Genomic DNA, 20,536 nt, shown 5'->3' on the forward strand with positions numbered 1-20,536 from the left:
TGGTAAAAGTGGATCAAGGTGATCCAGTCCAGCCCATTGATTTTGGTTTATTAATATGATCTCAGTATATTGAAGGCTTAGCAGCTCAGAGGATTGATGTTTACTAAGAGGTATCAGGCTAGATCACCACCAGCTAGGTTAAAGGATGTTTCCATTTCTTTTCCAGATATTTAATGCTACAAGGGAGTTGTCTAACACTGCTGCCTATCAGTCTGTCCGCATCCTCTCCGTCTCTCCCATTCAAGCAGAGCAGGAGCTGGAGGACCTTGTTGCGGTTGACTTGCAATGGTCTAAGCCCACCTCAGGTATGTGACAGCTTGAACGTACTGTCTCTTATATAGTGGGTTAGTGCCCTAAGTGGATTCTGTAAGACTGAATTTGGTTCTTATATGTCTATTTATTATTACTCATGCCTTTTATTCCTTTCTTATTGACTCTTCATCCTTCCTGATGGTGACTATTTCAGGTTTATTCCCAAGACTACCAACAAATCTTCCCTCTTGCTGTGGGGAAATGACTCTTCCTTCAACATCTTCAGTGAAAATATCGAGGCCCTTTGGCATGGGCTCTGCCAGCATCTCTCGCCAATGTCTTCACTCCAAATCCTCTCCTCTTTCTTCCCTTGTTTCTGTGTCTGTAGACAACTGACTGATCTCTTTTCAGGGCTAACTCTGATTTGGGTTCTCCTTTCTCCAGAGCCTTCTTTAATCCCTTAGACACTGTGGTTTTCCCTTCAGTCCATTCAGTGTGAGCTCTCCATTTCTTTTTTTTTTTTTGAGACGGAGTCTCAGTCTGTCACCCAGGCTGGAGTGCAGTGGTGAGATCTCAGCTCACCTGCAACCTCTGCCTCTGGGGTTCAAGTGATTCCCCTGTCTCAGCCTCCCCAGTAGCTGGGAGTACAGGTGTCCGCCACCACGCCCGGCTAAGTTTTGTATTTTTAGTACAGATGGGGTTTCACCATATTGGCCAGGCTGGTCTCGAACTCCTGACCTTGTGATCCACCCACTCTGGCCTCCCAAAGTGCTCGGATTACAGGCGTGAGCCACTGCACCCGGCCACTCTCCATTTCATGACTGCTTTGTGTCAGGATCTGTGCCAGGCCCCAGGAATATAGCAGTGACCAAACAGACACACAGTCCCTGCTCTCTGAGCTTAGCGTTTCTTTTATTCTCAAAACACGAAACAAAACAACAGTGAGCATCACAAACACCCTTCTCAGATGCTTCATCTTTCTCCTTTGCTTTGTTAAACCTTTCTAGAAGATCTTCTGTTTTCATTCTTTTCACTCTCTTTCCCTGTGTTCACTCTTCAGCCCTTTGTCACCTGGCTTCTGCTTCCACCCAACAATTTGTTCACCTTGATGTTACTATCGTTCTTTCAATGAGAAAACTGGAGACCTCTGCCACATTCGGCACTGGGGACCGCCCCCTTTAGAAACTGCATGTCCCTCCTTGCTTGCCTGGTGCTTTCTTTTCCTAGTTCTCCTCCTCTGTTGTCTCTGTCCCTTTTTCTTTGCTTCTTCATTCCCTTCCCTCAGAGGTGGGTCCCTGTGTTCCCCCTGGACTTTTTTTTCCTCCTGTGCATGCTTTCCTTGGTGCTCAGATGCTCCTACATTTCCAAGTAGTAATTCACTTAACAAATATTTGAGTGCCTACTATGTGCTCAACACTGTTCTAAGTGCTGGGGATATCGTAGTGAGTAAAACAGGCCAGAATACCTGACCTCGTGGAGCTTACAGTCTAGTGTAAGGGAATACTGAAAGTGAATCATAAAATAAGTAAATTATAGACAAAGTATCGGATGCTATCCAGTCTTATACTATCTGAATTCTCTCTATAAAAGAGCTCAGGAACTGAATGGATTCAGGTAAATTTTTGGATGAATCTTTTGCTCTATGAACTCTTACTACATGGTATCCAAAACTCAGGACTCAATCACATTTGGATAATGTATTATGCCTTGCTATCTGAACTTGTTTTCACTTTGTGAAATCAGAAACTGAATGAATAAATGTGGATATCACAGGATAGGTTAATGGGTGACATGTGCTAATGAGACAAAAACAAATAAATATGTGAGGGAAGGGAGGCACTAGGAAGTGTTTGTGCTGGGATGGGGAAAGGCAGCATTTCAGTAGCAGCCTGAAAGAGGCGAGGCAATGCAGTTATCTAGGAAGGGCACAGAGGATCCATCTCTCCCACTTTGAGAATCTCTCCTGCCTGCTCTTCCCATACTTTTTTTTTTTTTTTTTTTTTGACAGAGTCTCACTCTGTTACCCAGACTAGAGTGCAGTGATGTGATCTTGGCTCACTGCAACCTCCACCTCCCAGGTTCAAGTGATTCTTCTGCCTCAGCCTCCCTAGTAGCGGGATTACAGGTGTGCCCCACCATGCCCAGCTAATATTTGTATTTTTAGTAGAGACGGGGTTTCACTATGTTGGCCAGGCTGGTCTGGAACTCCTAGCTTCAAGTGATCCATGATCTGTTTGCCTGAGACTCCCAAAGCGCTGGGATTACAGGCATGAGCCACTGCGCCCGGCCTCCCACCTCTTCTTCTGTTATCACATCACTGCTGCTGGAAAAGGTTTTCTGATTTTAAGGACTCTTATAATTAGATTGGAGCCACCTAGATGAGTCAGGACACTCTCCCCATCTCAAGGTCCCTAACCTTAATCATGTCTACAAAGTGCCTTTCACCATGCGAGGTAACACAGCCACAGGTTCCAGGGATGAGTGTGTGGACATCTTTGGGATCTTTTATCTTTCCGACACCCCACATTCTCATTCTCAAACATTTTCAAGTGGGTTTCCATTTTCTTTACTCCAAGATATGACTCCAACCTCCTCTCCAGTCTTATCTTCCACTGTTCTCTTTTATAATCTCTGCTCCAGCCAAATAATCTCAGAATATTTCCTATTCTGTGTGCCTTTTCACGTATTTTTTCTTCTGCCTAGAGTACCAGCTCTGTTTATTAAACTCCTGTTGATGGTTTAAGGCTTCCTCAGCTCTCTTATTCCCTCTTGTTTACCACTCCCCTCTACCTACTGTCAGTGAAACCACAGCCACCCTCAGTCAGTCAGCAAACACTGACTCTCCATCATGTCCTGGATGCTGGGGATACAGATGTGAATCAGGTGAAGTATCTGCTAATAGTGTAGTGAGCTAAGGGAAACACTGAGCAGATAGTTATTGCAAGGTCTAGTGATGGAGTGATGCACAGAGCATTGCGGAAGTGTGGTGTGGGGCGGGGAGGTCAGTCTTTATTAGGCCTTTTAGGGTCTGCCTGTCATTTGATATTCTTTCTTTGTGTTAAAACTCTTTAATACTTGTTTGTACTTCTTGAGGCACTTACCATCTTTTGCCATATATTTTATTCAACTAAATACTTGTCTTATTCTTTTTGTTTTGTTTTGTTTTGTTTTGAGACAGTCTTGCTCTATCACCCAGGCTGGAGTGCAGTGGCACCATCTTGGCTCACTGCAAGCTCTGCCTCCCAGGTTCAAGCGATTCTCCTGCCTCAGCCTCCTGAGTAGCTGGGATTACAGGCACGTGCCACCACGCTCAGCTAATTTTTTTGTATTTTTAGTAGAGATGGGGTCTCACCATGTTGGTCAGGCTGGTCTCAAACTCCTGACCTTGTGATCCGCCTGCCTTAGCCTCCCAAAGTGCTGGGATTACAAGCATGAGCCACCATGCCCGGCCCTATTTGCCTTATTCTATCAACTATAAGACCTATGAGGAGAGGTTCCATGTGTCTCTATATCACTTTCCTCACTGTCTCCCATCCATCTAGCAGTTCCTGACACATGGTAGCTGCTCAGTCCATTTTAATTCTTTTGGAATTGATTTGAACCTCACTATTGCACTGTTGACTTTTGGAGTGCCAGAGACTTAGCCATAGTCAGTCTTTAATAAACCTTGGGCTGAACTGATCCCATGCTTGTGTGTGCATGCATGCTCCCCTCCTCACCAGCTTTCTCCTAACATGAAATTGCTCACTCTTGCCTCTGTTGGTTACTGGGCAGTGTAATTGGATGAATGAGTTAGACTGTGCTGAGAATTTAAACGCTAGTTTTGGCTTCTGTTGCTTTCCCTTTGGGCCAAATTTCCCATCACTTATCTGTCCATGTTTTCTTTACCATAGCTATTTTTTTTTTTTGACTTTTATTTTTTATTTATTTTTTTTGAGACGGAGTTTTGCTCTTGTCACCCAGGCTAGAGTGAAATGGCATCATCATGGCTCACCGCAACCTCCGCCTCCTAGGTTCAAGTGATTCTCCTGCCTCAGCCTCCTGAATAGCTGAGATTACAGTGCCCACCACCACGCCCAGCTAATTTTTGTATTTTTAGTAGAGATGGGATTTCACCATATTGGCCGGGCTGGTCTCGAACTCCTGACCTCAGATGATCCACCCGCCTCGTTCTCTCAAAGTGCTGGGATTATAGGTATGAGCCACCGTGCCCAGCCTCTTTACCACAGCTATAAAATTGGGTATAAAGCCACCCAGAAAAAAAAAAATACACATTTCTTCTTAAGTTGCCCCCTGCTTGCTTTTTCCCTTCCACAGAGCTCAGTGGGAATGAGTGGCTGAGTAAGAGGGGACACATAGAAGAGAGTAGCATGGGGACGTGATGGCCTTCCCACCTCTCACCTATTTGAGGGAGAGCATTGATTATCTGAGAGTCTGTGGATCCTGTAAGTGATGGGAAGCACAGGGAAGTCTATTGCCTAGCCAGAGAGTTTTAACTTCCATGTTATGTAAGTGAATTATTTATACTCAGACTGAGAGCAAAATCGCTACCATATCTGCCTCTCTCCCAGGCAGAGAGTGCTATCTCCTTGTTATGAGAACAAGCGTTTTGAGCAACTGAAAAAACATGAAGACAGATAAAAGGAAACTATCACTAAGGTTACAGTTTTCTCCCTTGGAAAAGATTCTCCTTAGGGAAGGTTTGGAAGAGATAATAGTGTTCAGACCAGCATATTGGTCTTGATTTTGTATCTTCTCTGTGCCTCTCAATCTTATCCTACTTTTGAAAGTCTTAGAAAAGAACAGAAGAGTGACCTCTGCCCACCCTTCTCACCTAGACCCACCTAGCAGCTGCAGTTTGTATCCATCGACCTTTCTCTGGCTCTTTTTCTTTAACCATTTCTCTGAACAGAAAACTTAGGCCACGGATATTTCAAGTACATGTCAGCAGTGTGCTGGCTCTTTGGGCGTCACCTGTATGACAGTCTGCAGTATCCCATCGGGCTGATCGCCTCCAGCTGGGGCGGGACACCCATTGAAGCCTGGTCATCTGGACGGTCACTGAAAGCCTGTGGGGTTCCTAAACAAGGGTAAGACAGCATTCTCCAGTCTGAGAAAGAGCCTACCAGGGAATTATGTAAGAGAGAGGGTCATGGTCCTCTGTGGGGAGTTAAGGATATGTTGAATGTCCCCATATGTGTCGAATGTATGTAATTTATTCATGCACAGGGAAAGCATTATTCTCACTGTCATTGCCACCACAATCATTTGAGAACATGTAAACAAATTATCTTTTTCCCTAATAATAGTAATAGCTAGTGGTTACTGAAAGCTTTTTATATGCCAGACACTGTGCTAAGCACTTTATATATATTAATTATTAATATTTTGAATATATATTATTATATATTAATATAGTGAAGTGTAGACATTAGAGACCATGGGCGAAGACACTAAATTTCAGAGAGATTTAGTAACTTGCTCATGGGCGTGACTAGTAAGTGGCAAGTCTGGCTTCAAGGTCTGTGCCCCTCACCATTGTGCTGTATTGCCTAGAAGAATAAACAATCCAACGGGAAGAACAAATGTTGTAAACACATATTCAAAGAAATGTATCAGTACACTGACTGTGAACACCCGCTTAGGAAAGGCTGGATCAGGAAGAATACTTGGGGAGGGAAAGGGCTAGCGAATACAAATCCTGATACTAACATCGATGTGGAGATGAGCAGCCTGTGACCTGCTTTCCCGGACCATGTCTCATTCACACTGGGAAGGCCTGTGGGAGGAGGATGGGCTTGAGCTCTTGGTACAGTTTGGGTAAAAGCTTGCCTGTGGGGGAGTGAAGATATTCAACTTGGAACAGGAAGAATGGCCTGCAGTAGAGTAGGAGTGAGCGTTAGACCAGCTCTCTGGGGGTGGAAGGGATAATCCTGAGGGTGTGGGGATGTGGGCTTCTCACACGCAGCAGCTACAGGATAAATTCATATAAATATTCCACAGAGATATTTGAGAATGTGTTCAGAGCCTTAAAAAAGATGCCCTTTGCCACAGCAGTTTCATTTCTGGGAATTTATCTTATGGATATAGTTAAGCATATATGCAATGACTTAGCTATAAGGAAGAGAATCCTGGCATTGCTTATAAAAGCAAAAAGTTTAAAACAACCTAAATGTCTGTCCATTAAATGAAGGTTTATTTAATAAAAGTTAAGTAAATTGGCCGGGCGCGGTGGCTCAAGCCTGTAATCCCAGCACTTTGGGAGGCCGAGATGGGCGGATCATGAGGTCAGGAGATCGAGACCATCCTGGCTAATACGGTGAAACCCTGTCTCTACTAAAAAAAAAAAAATACAAAAAACTAGCCGGGCGACGAGGCGGGCGCCTGTAGTCCCAGCTACTCGGGAGGCTGAGACAGGAGAATGGCGTGAACCCGGGAGGCGGAGCTTGCAGCGAGCTGAGAGCTGGCCACTGCACTCCAGCCTGGGCGGCAGAGCAAGACTCCGTCTCAAAAAAAAAAAAAAAAAAAAAAAAAAAAGTTAAGTAAATTTATTGCTCCCCCCCTCCATGTGAGATACTCAACAATAAAACACTCCTTCTCTGTGGCTTTAATTGCCTTAGAAATTACCTTTAATTACCATAGAGAGCTGACCATACACTTATTTTGGGAATAACCTGGAGGTGAAATTCAGAGAATATTCACATGTTTTCAAGAGAAAGAGTTTCCATTCAATTTTAATTCTGTGTTGCTTTCATCAGAAGTTTGCCACAAGTGAAAGTGGATAGATGCCCAATTAGGGACCCTTATGTGATCAATCACTGGCTCTCTGGTGACACTTGTGCATCGTATGATTTCAGGTCCGTTCCATATAATTCTGTCACTGGTCCCAGTAAGCACTCTGTCCTCTGGAATGCCATGATCCATCCACTGCGCAATATGACTCTGAAAGGGGTGGTGTGGTACCAGGGTAAGTGTTCAGTGTACTCTTTCTCCATTGTATCAGATAGCGTTTGCTGTGTAACACAGCACTCTAGAATGTAGTGGCTTAAAGCAACAATCACTTTATAATTTTATTCAGCTCACTGTTCTATGGGTTAGCAGGTAGTTTTTATGTCTGGGCTGCTTCAGCTAATTCCTGCTTGGACCTCTTATGTGTCTTTGCCCACCTGGCAGATTGTCTGCTGACTGGATGACCTAGGATGGTCTCTCCCTAGATGTATTGTCTGGGGGCTGTTGCAACATCGTTCTGAGGTGGCCTCTTATCCTTTAGCAAGCCAGTATAGACTCATTTGTTGTTTATATAATACTCTCAGGATTCCAGGGTCATCAGGATTGGGCAGACCCCAAACTTGAAGTACTTTTCAAGCCTCTGCTTGTATCACATTTGCTGATGCCCCATTGGCTGGAAAAAGCCCAGTCCAGAGAGACCGTGGGAAGACCACTACCTCAGGGCATGGATAGAGGGAGGAGAGGAATGTGCGGTCATTTTTGCAGTCTACTCCAAACTCCCCTTACAATTTGGACTGTTTTTAGGGGAGTCCAATATAAATTATAACACGGACCTGTACAATTGCACATTCCCTGCACTCATCGAAGACTGGCGCGAGACCTTCCACCGTGGTTCCCAGGGGCAGACAGAGCGTTTCTTCCCATTTGGATTTGTCCAGGTACGATGTGGGTAAAGGCTTCTCTGTCCATGTCAACACCTGTTCCTGCGTTGAGAGGAAGATGTTTATGGGCATTGGTGTGGGGATGTGCTATCCAGATCTCTTTCCTGGAGTTCATCTTCCTTTTTCGCCCTCATAACGTGCTGGTCAAGAACTGAATGTAAGGCTTACTTCATCGCAGTTCACTGATAGGACAATTAAATCTTCAAAACAGTTGATAAGTAACTAATATTTCTTTCTTTTTTTTTTTTTTGAGACGGAGTCTCGCTCGATTGCCCGGGCTGGAGTGCAGTGGCCGGATCTCAGCTCACTGCAAGCTCCGCCTCCCGGGTTCACGCCATTCTCCTGCCTCAGCCTCCCGAGTAGCTGGGACTACAGGCGCCCGCCACCTTGCCCGGCTAGTTTTTTTTGTATTTTTTAGTAGAGACGGGGTTTCACCGTGTTAGCCAGGATGGTCTCGATCTCCTGACCTTGTGATCCACCCGTCTCGGCCTCCCAAAGTGCTGGGATTACAGGCTGGAGCCACCGCGCCCGGCCAAGTAACTAATATTTCTTATTAAAAAAGGATTACAGTTTCATTGAGGAAATATTAAAAAGATAAGCAAAAAAGAAGGTAAAAACATTGATAATGTTCCAATCCAGAAATAAGCAGCTCTCTTCTGCTCATTAATTTTTGAAATAGATCTGTACTATATCTTGCATTTTTCTCTTTAAGTAATATTTCAATTAGAGATAAGTAGTAAACACTTTTTTCATGTCAATAAATATTAATCTTCGATGCAGTTTGTAATGATTGTAGAGTCTGAAATATGGTTATATTGTAGTTTATTTCACTAGCTCTCTATAGATTGGGCATTTAGGTTATTTTAAACATTTTGCTTTAATAAGCTTTGGCATGTTTATTTTCCTTGTTGCTCATTGCATATATGCTTGATTATTTCCGTAAGGTAAATACCAGAAATGAAATTTCTGGGTCAAAAGGTACACCTTGATAAGGCTTTGAACATGTCCCCAGATTTCTCTGTAGAAATTCATGAATTTGTATGAATTGACACTCTTAGCAACTGTCTGTGAGAACGTCCACTTCTCCACCCCTTCCCAGCTTGGTGTTATTCCTTCCACTCCCTGGGATCCACCATGCTCTCTCACTCCCAGGCCATTGCCTTGCTCCTTACCTTCCATACTTTCCTAGTTAACTTTAATCATCCTTTAGGTCTCAGCCTACATGTTAGTTAGGAAGCCTTCTGTGACTGTCCAGAGTCTGGGTGAGATGTTACCTTTCTCTTTTTATTTGCATGAGGTTGCCTGTGTGACTACATTTTTCCGGGTCACACTTATATCCCCAGTACGCGTGTAGTTGATTGGCACTCATTAAATAGTGGCTTAACACGTGAATGAAAAAAGATAGCAAGAGAAACCATACATTTAATTAGAGATAACTAGTTAGAAAGATTCTGCTTTCAGCCTTGTATAAAAAGAATAAACATATTTGATCAAGTTCATAATTGCCTAGCCTCCACATGTTCATATGACCTACACTTTTTAGCAGGGTGGTAGTGCTGGTTTTTCTAGAACATAAGAAATCACACAACTAAGATGATATAAAAACAATGCCCATCTTACAAAATGACAACAGAGTAGGCTTTACTGTGTAAATGGGACATCCATGGTCCCAGACGCCTACCTCTGCACGCCCCACAGATACCTTCTCACCCATCCTCCCAACTCCCCTACCTTGTCCTTTTCACTGTACCTTTTTTTGAATATTTGTATAGACCTTTTCACTTAAAAGACCTTTATGATTATTTTCTTTCTTCTTTCCTATATTTGTCCTGACTTTGAAATGAGATTATTCTGCTCATTATTTTCAAAGTAGCAGCTCCTGTCACCAGTTCTGCATCCCTGTTGGTGGAAACTACACTTGGGCCTTGAAAGTACTTTTTTCTCCCTTGGCCTGTGCACGTGGTGATTTGAGTATGACTTTAGCCAACTCAAACCAAAAGTATGTGTCAAATGCTTATTATATGCTGTGAATCTTGTGAGGTGCTAGAAATATAGCAATCAGGCCGGGCGTGGTGGCTCACGCTTATAATCCCAGCACTCTGGGAGGCTGAGGCGAGCGGATCACCTGAGGTCGGGAGTTTGAGACCAGCCTGACCAACATGGAGAAGCCCCATCTCTACTAAAAATACAAAATTCGTCGGGCGTGGTGGCGCATCCCTGTAATCCCAGCTACTCTGGAGGCTGAGGCAGGAGAATCGCTTGAACCCAGGAGGCGGAGGTTGTGGTGAGCATTGCACTCCAGCCTGGGCAATAAGAGCAAAACTCCGTCTCAAAAAAAAAAAAAAAAAGAAAAAAAGAAAAAAGAAATATAGCAACCGGAAAGACCTGGTCCTTGTACTTATGCCTTACAATTTAGTGAAATTCCCTTAATCTCCAGGCTTTCACTTTATTATCGCCAACAAAAACATGCTGGTTACTAGCGGAAGTCTGGAAATATAAACATATCCCTTCGAAGGGAAATACCCAGCATGACAACATAATGGTTCGGACTGAGTCTGCGCGAGACTAACTGCATTCAGATGCTAGCTCTGACACTTCTGGAGCTACATGATTTTGAACACGATATTGAACTTTTGTTATTTTAAATATTGAGTGAGTTCATCCATGTAAAGCCTGGAATATACCAGATAATGTTAGTGTTGAATAGTGTTGATAGAGAAATCAGAAGATCTGCAGGGACAGTTGGTCTGTAAGGAAAGAGGAACTGGCTTCATTGAAGTGCTAAGAGTGAAATGATGGTTGCAGTGACTAGAGTACAGCTAGAGATGGAGGATGTGAGCTCCATGGAGAGACCAGGGCTGGACACGTGTATCCCAGACTGGTTAGTAGAAAGGCCACCTGGAACCTGAGAGAGAAAGAACAGGAGGCTAGGGGCTGGAGTCCCAGGGAGTGTGGTTTTTAAACCGGGATTTGGAGGAACCGTTGAACATACCACAAACTGCAGCATGTTATTTGTGAGCGTGGCCAGCTTTATATTCTTTGGCTGGTCTACGCCTTTATTAGCCGCAGTATTTCTGCCACCCACTGTGGGAGACCGATTAGTGCCCCCCTGTATCTCAGATTAGGAAAACTGGAATTTCATTTGGGTGTGGAGTACGCCGGTGCCCCCATGTGGCGAATTTATAGTAGTGCAGTCAATGAAAGAGTGAATTGCTGCAAGAATTCTCAGCAAACTGCCATTTTGAGAAAATTCCCTTGGCTTGAGGGGCTGTTACTAGCATTGCTCCCTGTTGAGCTTCAGGCTAGTTTTTTACCACAGTTCTTTCCTGTGACTTGTTACTGTGATCTTCATTATGACCCTGGCTGGCGCACGTGGTTCCACTTTGTCTTCTGGGTGTTGTGTGGAAGAAGTAGGGTGACTTAATAGATTTTTTATTCCCATTTTCTAGTCTTCATGAGATTCCACTATGAGGCTTCAGCGGCACCTTTTATCATTTCCTGTGTTAAAGCTGATTTGCCTAAGAGAATTTTAATAAGATAATTGGAAATGGCCTATTAGTTCCATATCATATCCAAGGCTCCTTTCTGTTGTTATTGCAACCTCTCCGTGTTCTCCTGATGATTTTCTCATCTTTCTGGAGCAACTCAGAGAGCAGAAAATATCCTCTATTCAAAGTTGCATTTGGCCACATTCGTAGGGATGATGTCAGGTATTTTCTGGGCTGTGTGAGTAATAAGGCTGGGTGGAACAGTCTGTGTAAAACGCAGTCCTCTGATGGGGTCAGACATTTTGAAATGAAGTCAAAAAAAACAATGTTGTTGCTGGCCCAGACTGCTTCCCAGTTTGTGGTTTGACTTACAGTTAGATCATGGTTTGTAAAAGAGAGATAATAGGTTGATGCCTCTCATTGGCTGGAACTGGTGCTAAGAATAAGATGCTATCTAAATCAAAGGACAGGGTGATCCGAGTAAACATCAGAAAAAGAAGGAAGAAATAGTTGGACTGCATGTATCATAGTAATAGTAAAGATTTTTTCTGGGAGCCTCTGTGTTTTGTAGGAGTAGGAGTATATCAACTTTCCGTTTAGATGAAAACAAATCCTGTTAACTCACTCTGCATTCAGAATCTGACCACTTCTCACTACCTTTACTCTTCCTACGCTAGTCTAAGCCACCATCATCTCTCCCTTGAATTAGTGCCTCCTAACTGGTCTTCTTCCTGCTTCTACCTTTTTTTCTCCTCCTTTAGGATATTCTCAATATATCAAAGTGACCCTCTGAAGTGTAAGTCAGGTCGGAAGGCTCCAGTGGGTCTCCATGTGCTGAGGTCAGCAAGGCCATACATGACGTGCCCCCTGCCTGCATTACCCGCCGACCTCACCTCTTAATTCTCTCTGCCTTGCGTATGCCACTCCAGCCACACTAGCTGCCTTACTTTTCTTTAAGCACGCTAGGCATACTACCGTCATGGGGCCTGCCATTTTCTTTTCCATTCTGCCTGGAAAATTCTTTTCCCGCTATTTTAGTTTTCTATTGCTGAGCAAGAAATGACTGCGTATTTTGCAGCTTAAAACAATACAACACACATTTATTATCTCAGTTTCTGTGGGTGAGATGTCTGGGCCTGCATGGCTCAGCTGGATCTTCTGCTGAGGGTGGAAGTGAAGGTGTCAGACAGAGCTGGGGTCTCATCTGAGGCTTGGAGTTCTCCTCCAAGCTCATGTGGTTGTCGGCGTAATTCACCTCCTTGAAGCTGTAGAACTCCTGGCAGCTTACTTCTTGATGCCAGCAGGGGAGGGGGCTGGCTTCTAGACCCTCTTTGAAAGGACTCACCTGATTAGGTCTGGCTAACCATGGTACTCTCCCTTTTGATGAATGTGAAGTCAGCTGACTGGGGACCTTACTTGTAACATCTACAAAATCCCTTCACTTTTGCCATATACAACATAATCACAGGAGTGATATCCCATTACCTTTGCCATAGCCTATTAGTTAGAATCAAGTTACGAGTTCCCCCTACCACAAAGAAGAGAGGATTGTATAAGGATGTGGCTCCCTGTGGGTCATCTGCCTAACATACCCGGATATCCTCATAACTTCTCGCATCTCCTTCTAGTGTTTGTTTAACTCTGACACTCTCTCCTCCTTCCCTATTGTATTTTTCTCCAGTGCACTTGTCACTTTCTCATAGGATATGTAGTTTACAGATCTATCTTGTTATTCGATATCTCTCTGCACTAGAGTATAAGAATGGGAAGGGATTCTTGTGTTTTGTTCACTGCTCTATCTCCTAGGCCGGTATTAGTGCATGACACAGAGTAGGTGCTCAGTAAATATTTGTTAAAAGCATGAATAAATAAATGAGCTGACTGATAATACATGAGCTGTGGATCCTTCACAGGCTCTTTCTGGAACAATATTATTCCCCACATATTCTGGTGCTACTTGGATGCCTGAGATGCCACACAGTTAATTCAGATGCCGTGGCTTCCAAATGATGGATTTTACCCTTTCTTTTGTGCCCCACATCCAGTTGGTTGACTGGTTTTGTCAGTTATTATTATTTCTCATCATCCCATTCCACTACTATCTCTGTAGATTAGACCTTTGTTTTTGTGTCTAGAATATTATAATAGCTGCTTAACTAATCAGTCTCTCTGTGTTAAGTCCTTTATTTTTATTTTTTTTATTTATTTTTTATTTTTTTTAGATGGAGTCTCGCCCTCTTGCCCAGGCTGGAGTGCAGTGGCACAATCTTGGCTCACTGCAACCTCTACCTCCCAGGTTCAAGTGATTCTCCTGCCTCAGCCTCCCAAGTAGCTGGGATTACATGCATCTGCCACCACTCCCAGCTAATTTTTTGTATTTTTAATAGAGATGGGGTTTCACCATGTTGGCCAGGCTGGTCTTGAACTCCTGCCCTCAGGTGATCCACCTGCCTCGGCCTCCCAAAGTGGTTGGATTATAAGCGTGAGCCGCCATGCCCGGCCTTATTTTGTTTTTTGTCAGAGTCATTTGTATGATCACTAGAACAATCTTTTGAAATGGTCCTTTGATCATGTCAATAATTTCAGTAGCTCTGTAATTTCTTAATTGAGGTGAAATTCATATAACATGCAATTGACCATTTAAAAGTGTTGAGTTCAGTAGCATTTTAGCACATTCACAATGTTTGCTGCTGTCACCTCTACAGTAGTTCCTTACTGCTTAATACGAAAGTATCAACTATACAAACACTTGCCTTGCTGTCTTTCCAACTTTGTCTTTCCTTCACAAATCCTCCAGTCCAGCTGGATTGCCCTTCTCTCAGAACGACCATTCTCCTCCCCACCTTTGCATCTTACATGCTTCTAACATGTGAAGTGTGAGCAGTACTGCCTGGAGTGACTCCTCATATTTTTGGTGCCCATTTAATTTGTTTTTATGGATTCTGAGGCCACGTTTTCCTATAATAATAATCTTTGCCTGTTCTAAATGTTTAGTACTTGCTGTCTGTGGCACTGATTTAACATTTAATCCATACTATTTTATATGTTTATGAAACATAAACCCATTAAACCCTTATGTTTATTTCTTATGTGTAGGTCTGTCCTCCTCAACAAAGCTGTAAAGTACTTGTACCAGTTAGCTACTGCTGTGTAACAAACTACCTCAAAACCCCCTGGCCTAAAATAGCCTTTCTTGTATAGGTAGCTCTTACTTGGGGAGCTGCGGTTTGGGTGATTTGGCTAAGCTGCAGATCTTTAGGCTCTTTCAGACCACTGTGGGTCAGCAGGGGAGCTCTTGTCCTTCTCCAGAAGCTCTTGTCCTTCTCCAGGGAGCAGCAGGCTAGCCCAGGCACGTCCTTCTTATGGCAATAGCAGCAGTGCAGTGAGCAAGTGAAGCCATGTGGGGTCTCTTGAGGCCTAGGCTAGGAAGTGACACACCATAATTTCTGCTCTGTCTATTGGTCAAAGCAAACCACATGGCTGAACTTAGAATCAAGGGGTTGGGAAACATACTTGTCCTGTTAACAGGAGGAACTGCAAAGCCACATGGCAAGAGGGTGTGGATACAGGAAGGAGTGAAGAATTGGGGTCTTGGATGCAATTTAGCACGTGCTCGAGAGATTTTTCTGTGCTTCCCTACAGTGCCTAGCCCTGTCTTGTATACAGATGTATCAGTTATCTATTGCTTTGTAACAAGCTATCCCAAAACTTAGGGGCTTAAACCATCAGCCATATTTTTTGCTCATGATTCCTTGGGTTGGCCAGGGTGGGGCTCACCTGGGATGGCTCACTTCTGCCCTGTGTGATACCAGCCAGGTTTGCTTATGTGGCTGCAATTTGAACTGGAGGATCCAGAAATCCATATGACTGGCCCCTTATCTGTGATTGCTGGAACACTAGAGCCTGTCTTTCTATGATCTTTCCATTTCCAAGGCCCCTCTCACTCCATAATCTCTCCAGCAGGGTAACTGGACAGTGTTTACATGACCAGCTCAGGGTTTCAAGAGAACGAAATCAGAAGGCAAGGCCTCATAAGGCCAACACTCAGGAGCTGTACAACATCATTTCTCCTGCATTCTATGGGTCAAAGCAAATCCCAGATTCAAAGGGAAGAGAAACAGACCCCGCTGCCGAGGTGTGGCCAAGTTGCATTGCAAGAGGGCACATGGGATGAGAGGGACTGTTGCAGCTGTCTGTGGAAAGACACTGCCACAACAGTAAGAATTTCAGTAAATACCTGTTGAATGAGCATTTAAATGCAACGAGAGAAGCAGAAGCAGAGTCTGCCAGTGAAAAAGACTCCAGTTTGGGATTCTGATGCAATAAAATTAACAATGTCTCTGCTTTCTAGTTATCTTCAGATTTGTCTAAGAAGAGCTCAGACGATGGATTTCCCCAGATCCGTTGGCATCAAACAGCAGACTTTGGCTATGTCCCCAACCCAAAGATGCCCAATACTTTCATGGCCGTAGCTATGGACCTCTGTGATAGAGACTCGCCTTTTGGCAGGTATGATTGCTTCCTGGGCTTTGCATGAACAGTGTGTGTTCTTTGTAGTCTTTCACTCTGATGTTCACAGGTGAGGGGCAGATTAGACTGAGGATTGGCACTTGGAATCACGTGTGCTGGGATGTGTTGCAGATGTTTGCTGCAGTAACAACAACAAACATCTCAGTTCTTTGATGCACCAAAAGTTTATTTCTTGCTCACTGTCTATGTGAAAAGGTCAACAGAGACTTTGCTCACTGTAATCATTCACAGACCCACAGCAATAGATGCTCTAAGTTGACCTGTGCTTCCACAGTCATCTTAAAGTCTCATACTGGCAATTCAGTGCTTTCACACAAGTCATTTCTGCTCACATTGCACCGGCCGAACCAAGTCATAAGGCTATGGCTAACTTCAGTGACAGCAGAAATGGAATTCCAGCACTCCTCTGGCCGCAGAGGAGGAATACTGGGGTATCTGTGATCAGCCCCAGGGAACACCGCACAGTAACGGTAGGATGTGAGGGGATTTCACATAGGAAATAGACTCCAACACACAGTGTCTGGATTATAGGAGGAACTTGATTGATTTATTGAATAAATGCATAAAAGCTCTAGGGAACCAAATAATGAACAGTTTATTCAGAAGAAACCTGACTTTTAGTGGTTAGGAACAATCTTGAGTTAGTTCTCTTAGGTTAGTTCTGGTATCTTTCCTTCCTCCATGTCTCCCTCCCTCCTCCCATCCCTCCCTTTATTCCTTCCTTCCAAGCCATCTATTGTTTCAAGGTTTCCAACCCATAGAAGGCCCAGAGCTCCACCTATGGCTACCATTCACCATTTCCCTTAAGCTGACTAGCCACTGATCACGGAGTTCAGTCAGCTTTATTCTTACTTTCATAAAGGGTGCTTTGCATAATCCTCCTTTTTAAAAAAATGTGGTTATGGTTGAGTTTAAACCCAAAGTTCTCTACTTGTTCCTCATCCTGTAGCATCCACCCGCGAGATAAACAGACTGTGGCTTATCGGCTGCACCTGGGGGCCCGTGCTCTGGCTTATGGTGAGAAGAACTTGACCTTTGAAGGACCGCTACCTGAGACGGTAGAACTCTTGGCTCACGAGGGGCTGCTCAATCTTACATATTACCAGCAAATCCAGGTGCAGAAAAGGGACAACAAGATATTTGAGGTGAGAAGAACAGCAGAATAAACAGGGGTTCATTTTGTGGTGGCGTCAGGATTTCCTCCACACTGAGGCCATCTCTTTTGTCATAACATTACGATGCGGCAGGTCTTGGTTGGTTGGCGCTGAGCTTATTTCAGAGCCGCGAATAAACAGCTGTTAATTCATTAGCTTAGAGGCAGTTTTGACAGACAGGACAATCAAAAAAGGGAAAACAAGTCCATATTAAAATGGACTTCAAACATTTTAAATTTCCTTTTAAATGTTTTCTCCCAGAGCAACCATTTTGCTAGGGCAGGGCCTGTAGCTTTATTTGTACGTTACCTGTTGAAAGATCCTTGCTCCAGAAGATTCACTTCATCCTTGGGTGTATTTTTTGTTACACTCCCCTAAATCCTGACATTCTCTGAGTTGAGGTTCTCCTTTGAGAGGCTTATTCTTAGGTATTTGTAACTTAGTGTGACTTATATAATGAGACTCCTTCTAATACCTAGCAGGGGTCATTCTGCTGTGGAATTGGGGCCATTGATGAAAGAGGTTATTTAGGAGTCTCTGATAGTTGAGGGTGGGGAGTGGAGGCAATTCCTACGTGGAACATTTAAATGAGTGACTTTGGGAATCCTGAGGCCTTAGGTTGGGAAGGGGTGTGTGAAAAGAATGCATTGGAGAAGAGAAAAGAATATTACAAGCAAACTTTTAACTACACAGTTTATCTAGGGCTGCTGTTTCTGAAGTCCTAACTACAGTATCCACCTGCCTCAGATGCTTGGTTGGCGCTTACCCCACTTAGCTTCTTTCCACACTGGGTTCCAGGTGAATTGAGAAGTCTGCATTCTGAGCTCTCCTCTTTTAGTCAGTTGCTGGTGGTCTGCCCATCATCTGTTCCAGGACAGAATTGAACCTTTGGATTCTGGATAATTTGTATTCCCGTTTCTGGATTGCCTTCTGGCTTGAGATAGGCTTCGTTATCTAGAGTTCCTTTATGTCCCTTCTTCATTCTGCAGCTCCTTTGGGAGTGCCACAGAGCAGCAGCAGCAGCTGGGCCACTCTGTTCACTTAAATTCCTGCCTGCCTTGCTGTTTGGCAAGAGGGATCACCCAAAGAATGTTCAGGGGAGCCTTCCCTAAATGCCTCATGTGATCATGCTTGTCTCCCTCAGCAAATGTTTTATTTATTAAAATTATTTATTTAATCACATGAACATGTATTATCAACCTGTGGCTACACTGACTAGATCCAAAGTGGGCTCCGGTTTCTTCTGGTTACTGTAGGAGTAGGTCCTTGGTGATGAGTGTCTCCTTTCCTCCCATCCATTCTGTCTGAAAGAGCAGTGCCATTTCTTAGAAGACCCTTCTGACCTAATCATTCCTATTTTATGGCTGTCTTATTAGATCTCCTGTTGCAGTGACCATCGATGCAAGTGGCTTCCAGCTTCCATGAACACCTTCTCCACCCAGTCCCTGACCCTGGCGACTGATTCTTGTCACGGCACCGTGGTTGCTCTCCGCTATGCTTGGACCACGTGGCCTTGTGAATATAAGCAGTGTCCCCTATACCACCCCAGCAGTGCCCTGCCAGCCCCTCCCTTCATTGCTTTCATTACAGACCAGGGTTCCAGACATCAGAGCAATGTTGCTAAATGATTGTTTCAATATGATCAGAACTTAGATATAAGGATGGGTCCTTCAGATTTTAGCATTTAGGAGTTTCAATAATAACCATTGCTTTTAAAGGAAATTAATAGAAAGCCTCATTGAATGGCTTCCAGCTAGCACATGGCTGTTTCTATATTCTGATGAGCCCAGGCTGGTAGGTAACGAAATGCTTGCTTAGTCAGTCAAAGGGTCTGTATTGGACTAATTCTGAACTACAGACAAATTGGATCTCAATGTCATTCACTTCCCTCATATTAATGGGAGTGAAATATCTAATACTTTTGCTCCTTGTTATCCAGAGTTGTGGGATCTCAGGATTGGAAGATTTTAAAGGCCGCATAGGCCAGCTCGTGTTCATGTGTTTTTTTTTTTTTTTTTGAGACGGAGTCTCGCTCTGTCGCCCAGGCTGGAGTGCAGTGGCCAGATCTCAGCTCACTGCAAGCTCCGCCTCCCGGGTTTATGCCATTCTCCTGCCTCAGCCTCCCGAGTAGCTGGGACTACAGGCGCCCGCCACCTCGCCCTCATGTGTTCTTTACAAAATTTCTGACAGGTGGTTACTGAATCTCTGTATGAACTTTCCATTAAAACGTTCCAAGTTTTCCTTATGTGGAGCTGAAATCTGTCTCCTGTGAAACTTTACTACTGTCAGAGTCTTTCAGATAATTGCAGACAGATCTCTTTGTGTTCTCTTCAAGCCCAGACCAATTCTGTTCCTTCAATGTAAATAATGATAATATGAATGTTTAAGAAATAAGAAACATGTACAGGCACTTTGGGAGGTGCTAAGTGACTGCCCTAAGGAATGAAAGGCAAGGGCCAGGTGGGAGCAGCCCAGGGAAGGCACTTGGGCTGCCAGGAACAGGAGGGATGGGAAACTCTGGCTTAGGAAAACATGAACATGGGGCAACAGAGGCAAATGTGTTGTTCGAGTTAAATATAAATCTCAGGCTCTTTAAAGGTAAAAGGTTTAAGGATAATCCATTTGGAAGAAAAGAGGGAGGCTGAAAGTAAAGCCACATGACAAGCATATAGAAAAATAATGCAGATGATACAAATATGAAAGAGACCCTTTGTGTTTATTATTAAGAATCTTAATGCAGTTTACTGATGGATTAAAAACAGTTAACGGTGCCTGAAAATTATGTTACCTATTGGAAGTTGGAAATAAAAGCATAATCACTAGTGATGTGTATATATTTGTATCCAGTCAAAACTTGCAAATTGTCCTTGAAGCGTGTGAAAAGGAATAAGAATGCTATCTGTGGGTAGCTTTCCTCCCCTTAATGTGAAAAATGAGAACTAAAGCAAAAAGCATCACTCACTCTACATATACAATGTATTTTACGTAGTGTAAAAAATATGGTTTAGGTAGTGAATATATTAATGAAACCATATGTAAATTTATTTTTAGTGGCTGAATAATTTAAAACATTATGTGGAATTCACTGTATTTCCTCCAATTTAGGAACTGTTTACTGTTTGAAAATGAAATTTATAATCACTCTGTAGAGTGAATGATGGCTTTTGCTTTACTTCTACCCCTCTATAGAATTCCAAGGGGTTCTGGTGTAGCTCCAAACAGCAGGAATAACTTTGTCAGTGCAAAGATTTTATTTAGTTAAAAAACAAAAAATCTGCACACTTTACAAGGAACTTTGGCTCCCCTGAGGACTTCCTAGCATTCATTTCCTAGCACTTCAATTCATTCAGTTAACTCCTGTTGCCCATGCTTTGACCTCTCATGCATCTGGCCCCATAGAAACCATGAACCTCGTAACAGATTGATGCCTGAGAAAAAGTCA

The 20,536-nt window shown here is 43.6% G+C and overlaps 1 protein-coding gene across 1 annotated transcript in view; it reads left to right on the plus strand.

The window, feature by feature from the left end:
* The window catches only part of SIAE (sialic acid acetylesterase), a 38,860-nt gene extending 18,944 nt beyond the window's left edge, over positions 1 to 19,916 (plus strand). Inside the window, exons 4-10 of the mRNA XM_010355987.2 lie at positions 167 to 305; positions 5,165 to 5,342; positions 7,110 to 7,219; positions 7,786 to 7,919; positions 15,762 to 15,919; positions 16,890 to 17,085; positions 18,471 to 19,916. Of these exons, the coding sequence (XP_010354289.1) occupies positions 167 to 305; positions 5,165 to 5,342; positions 7,110 to 7,219; positions 7,786 to 7,919; positions 15,762 to 15,919; positions 16,890 to 17,085; positions 18,471 to 18,722 (1,167 nt within the window). The 3' untranslated portion in view covers positions 18,723 to 19,916. The remainder of the gene's footprint in view (positions 1 to 166; positions 306 to 5,164; positions 5,343 to 7,109; positions 7,220 to 7,785; positions 7,920 to 15,761; positions 15,920 to 16,889; positions 17,086 to 18,470) is intronic.
* The last annotated feature ends 620 nt before the right edge of the window (positions 19,917 to 20,536 follow it).

This window comes from Rhinopithecus roxellana, chromosome 15, assembly GCF_007565055.1.
Source record: "Rhinopithecus roxellana isolate Shanxi Qingling chromosome 15, ASM756505v1, whole genome shotgun sequence".
NCBI classification, from domain to species: domain Eukaryota; kingdom Metazoa; phylum Chordata; class Mammalia; order Primates; family Cercopithecidae; genus Rhinopithecus; species Rhinopithecus roxellana.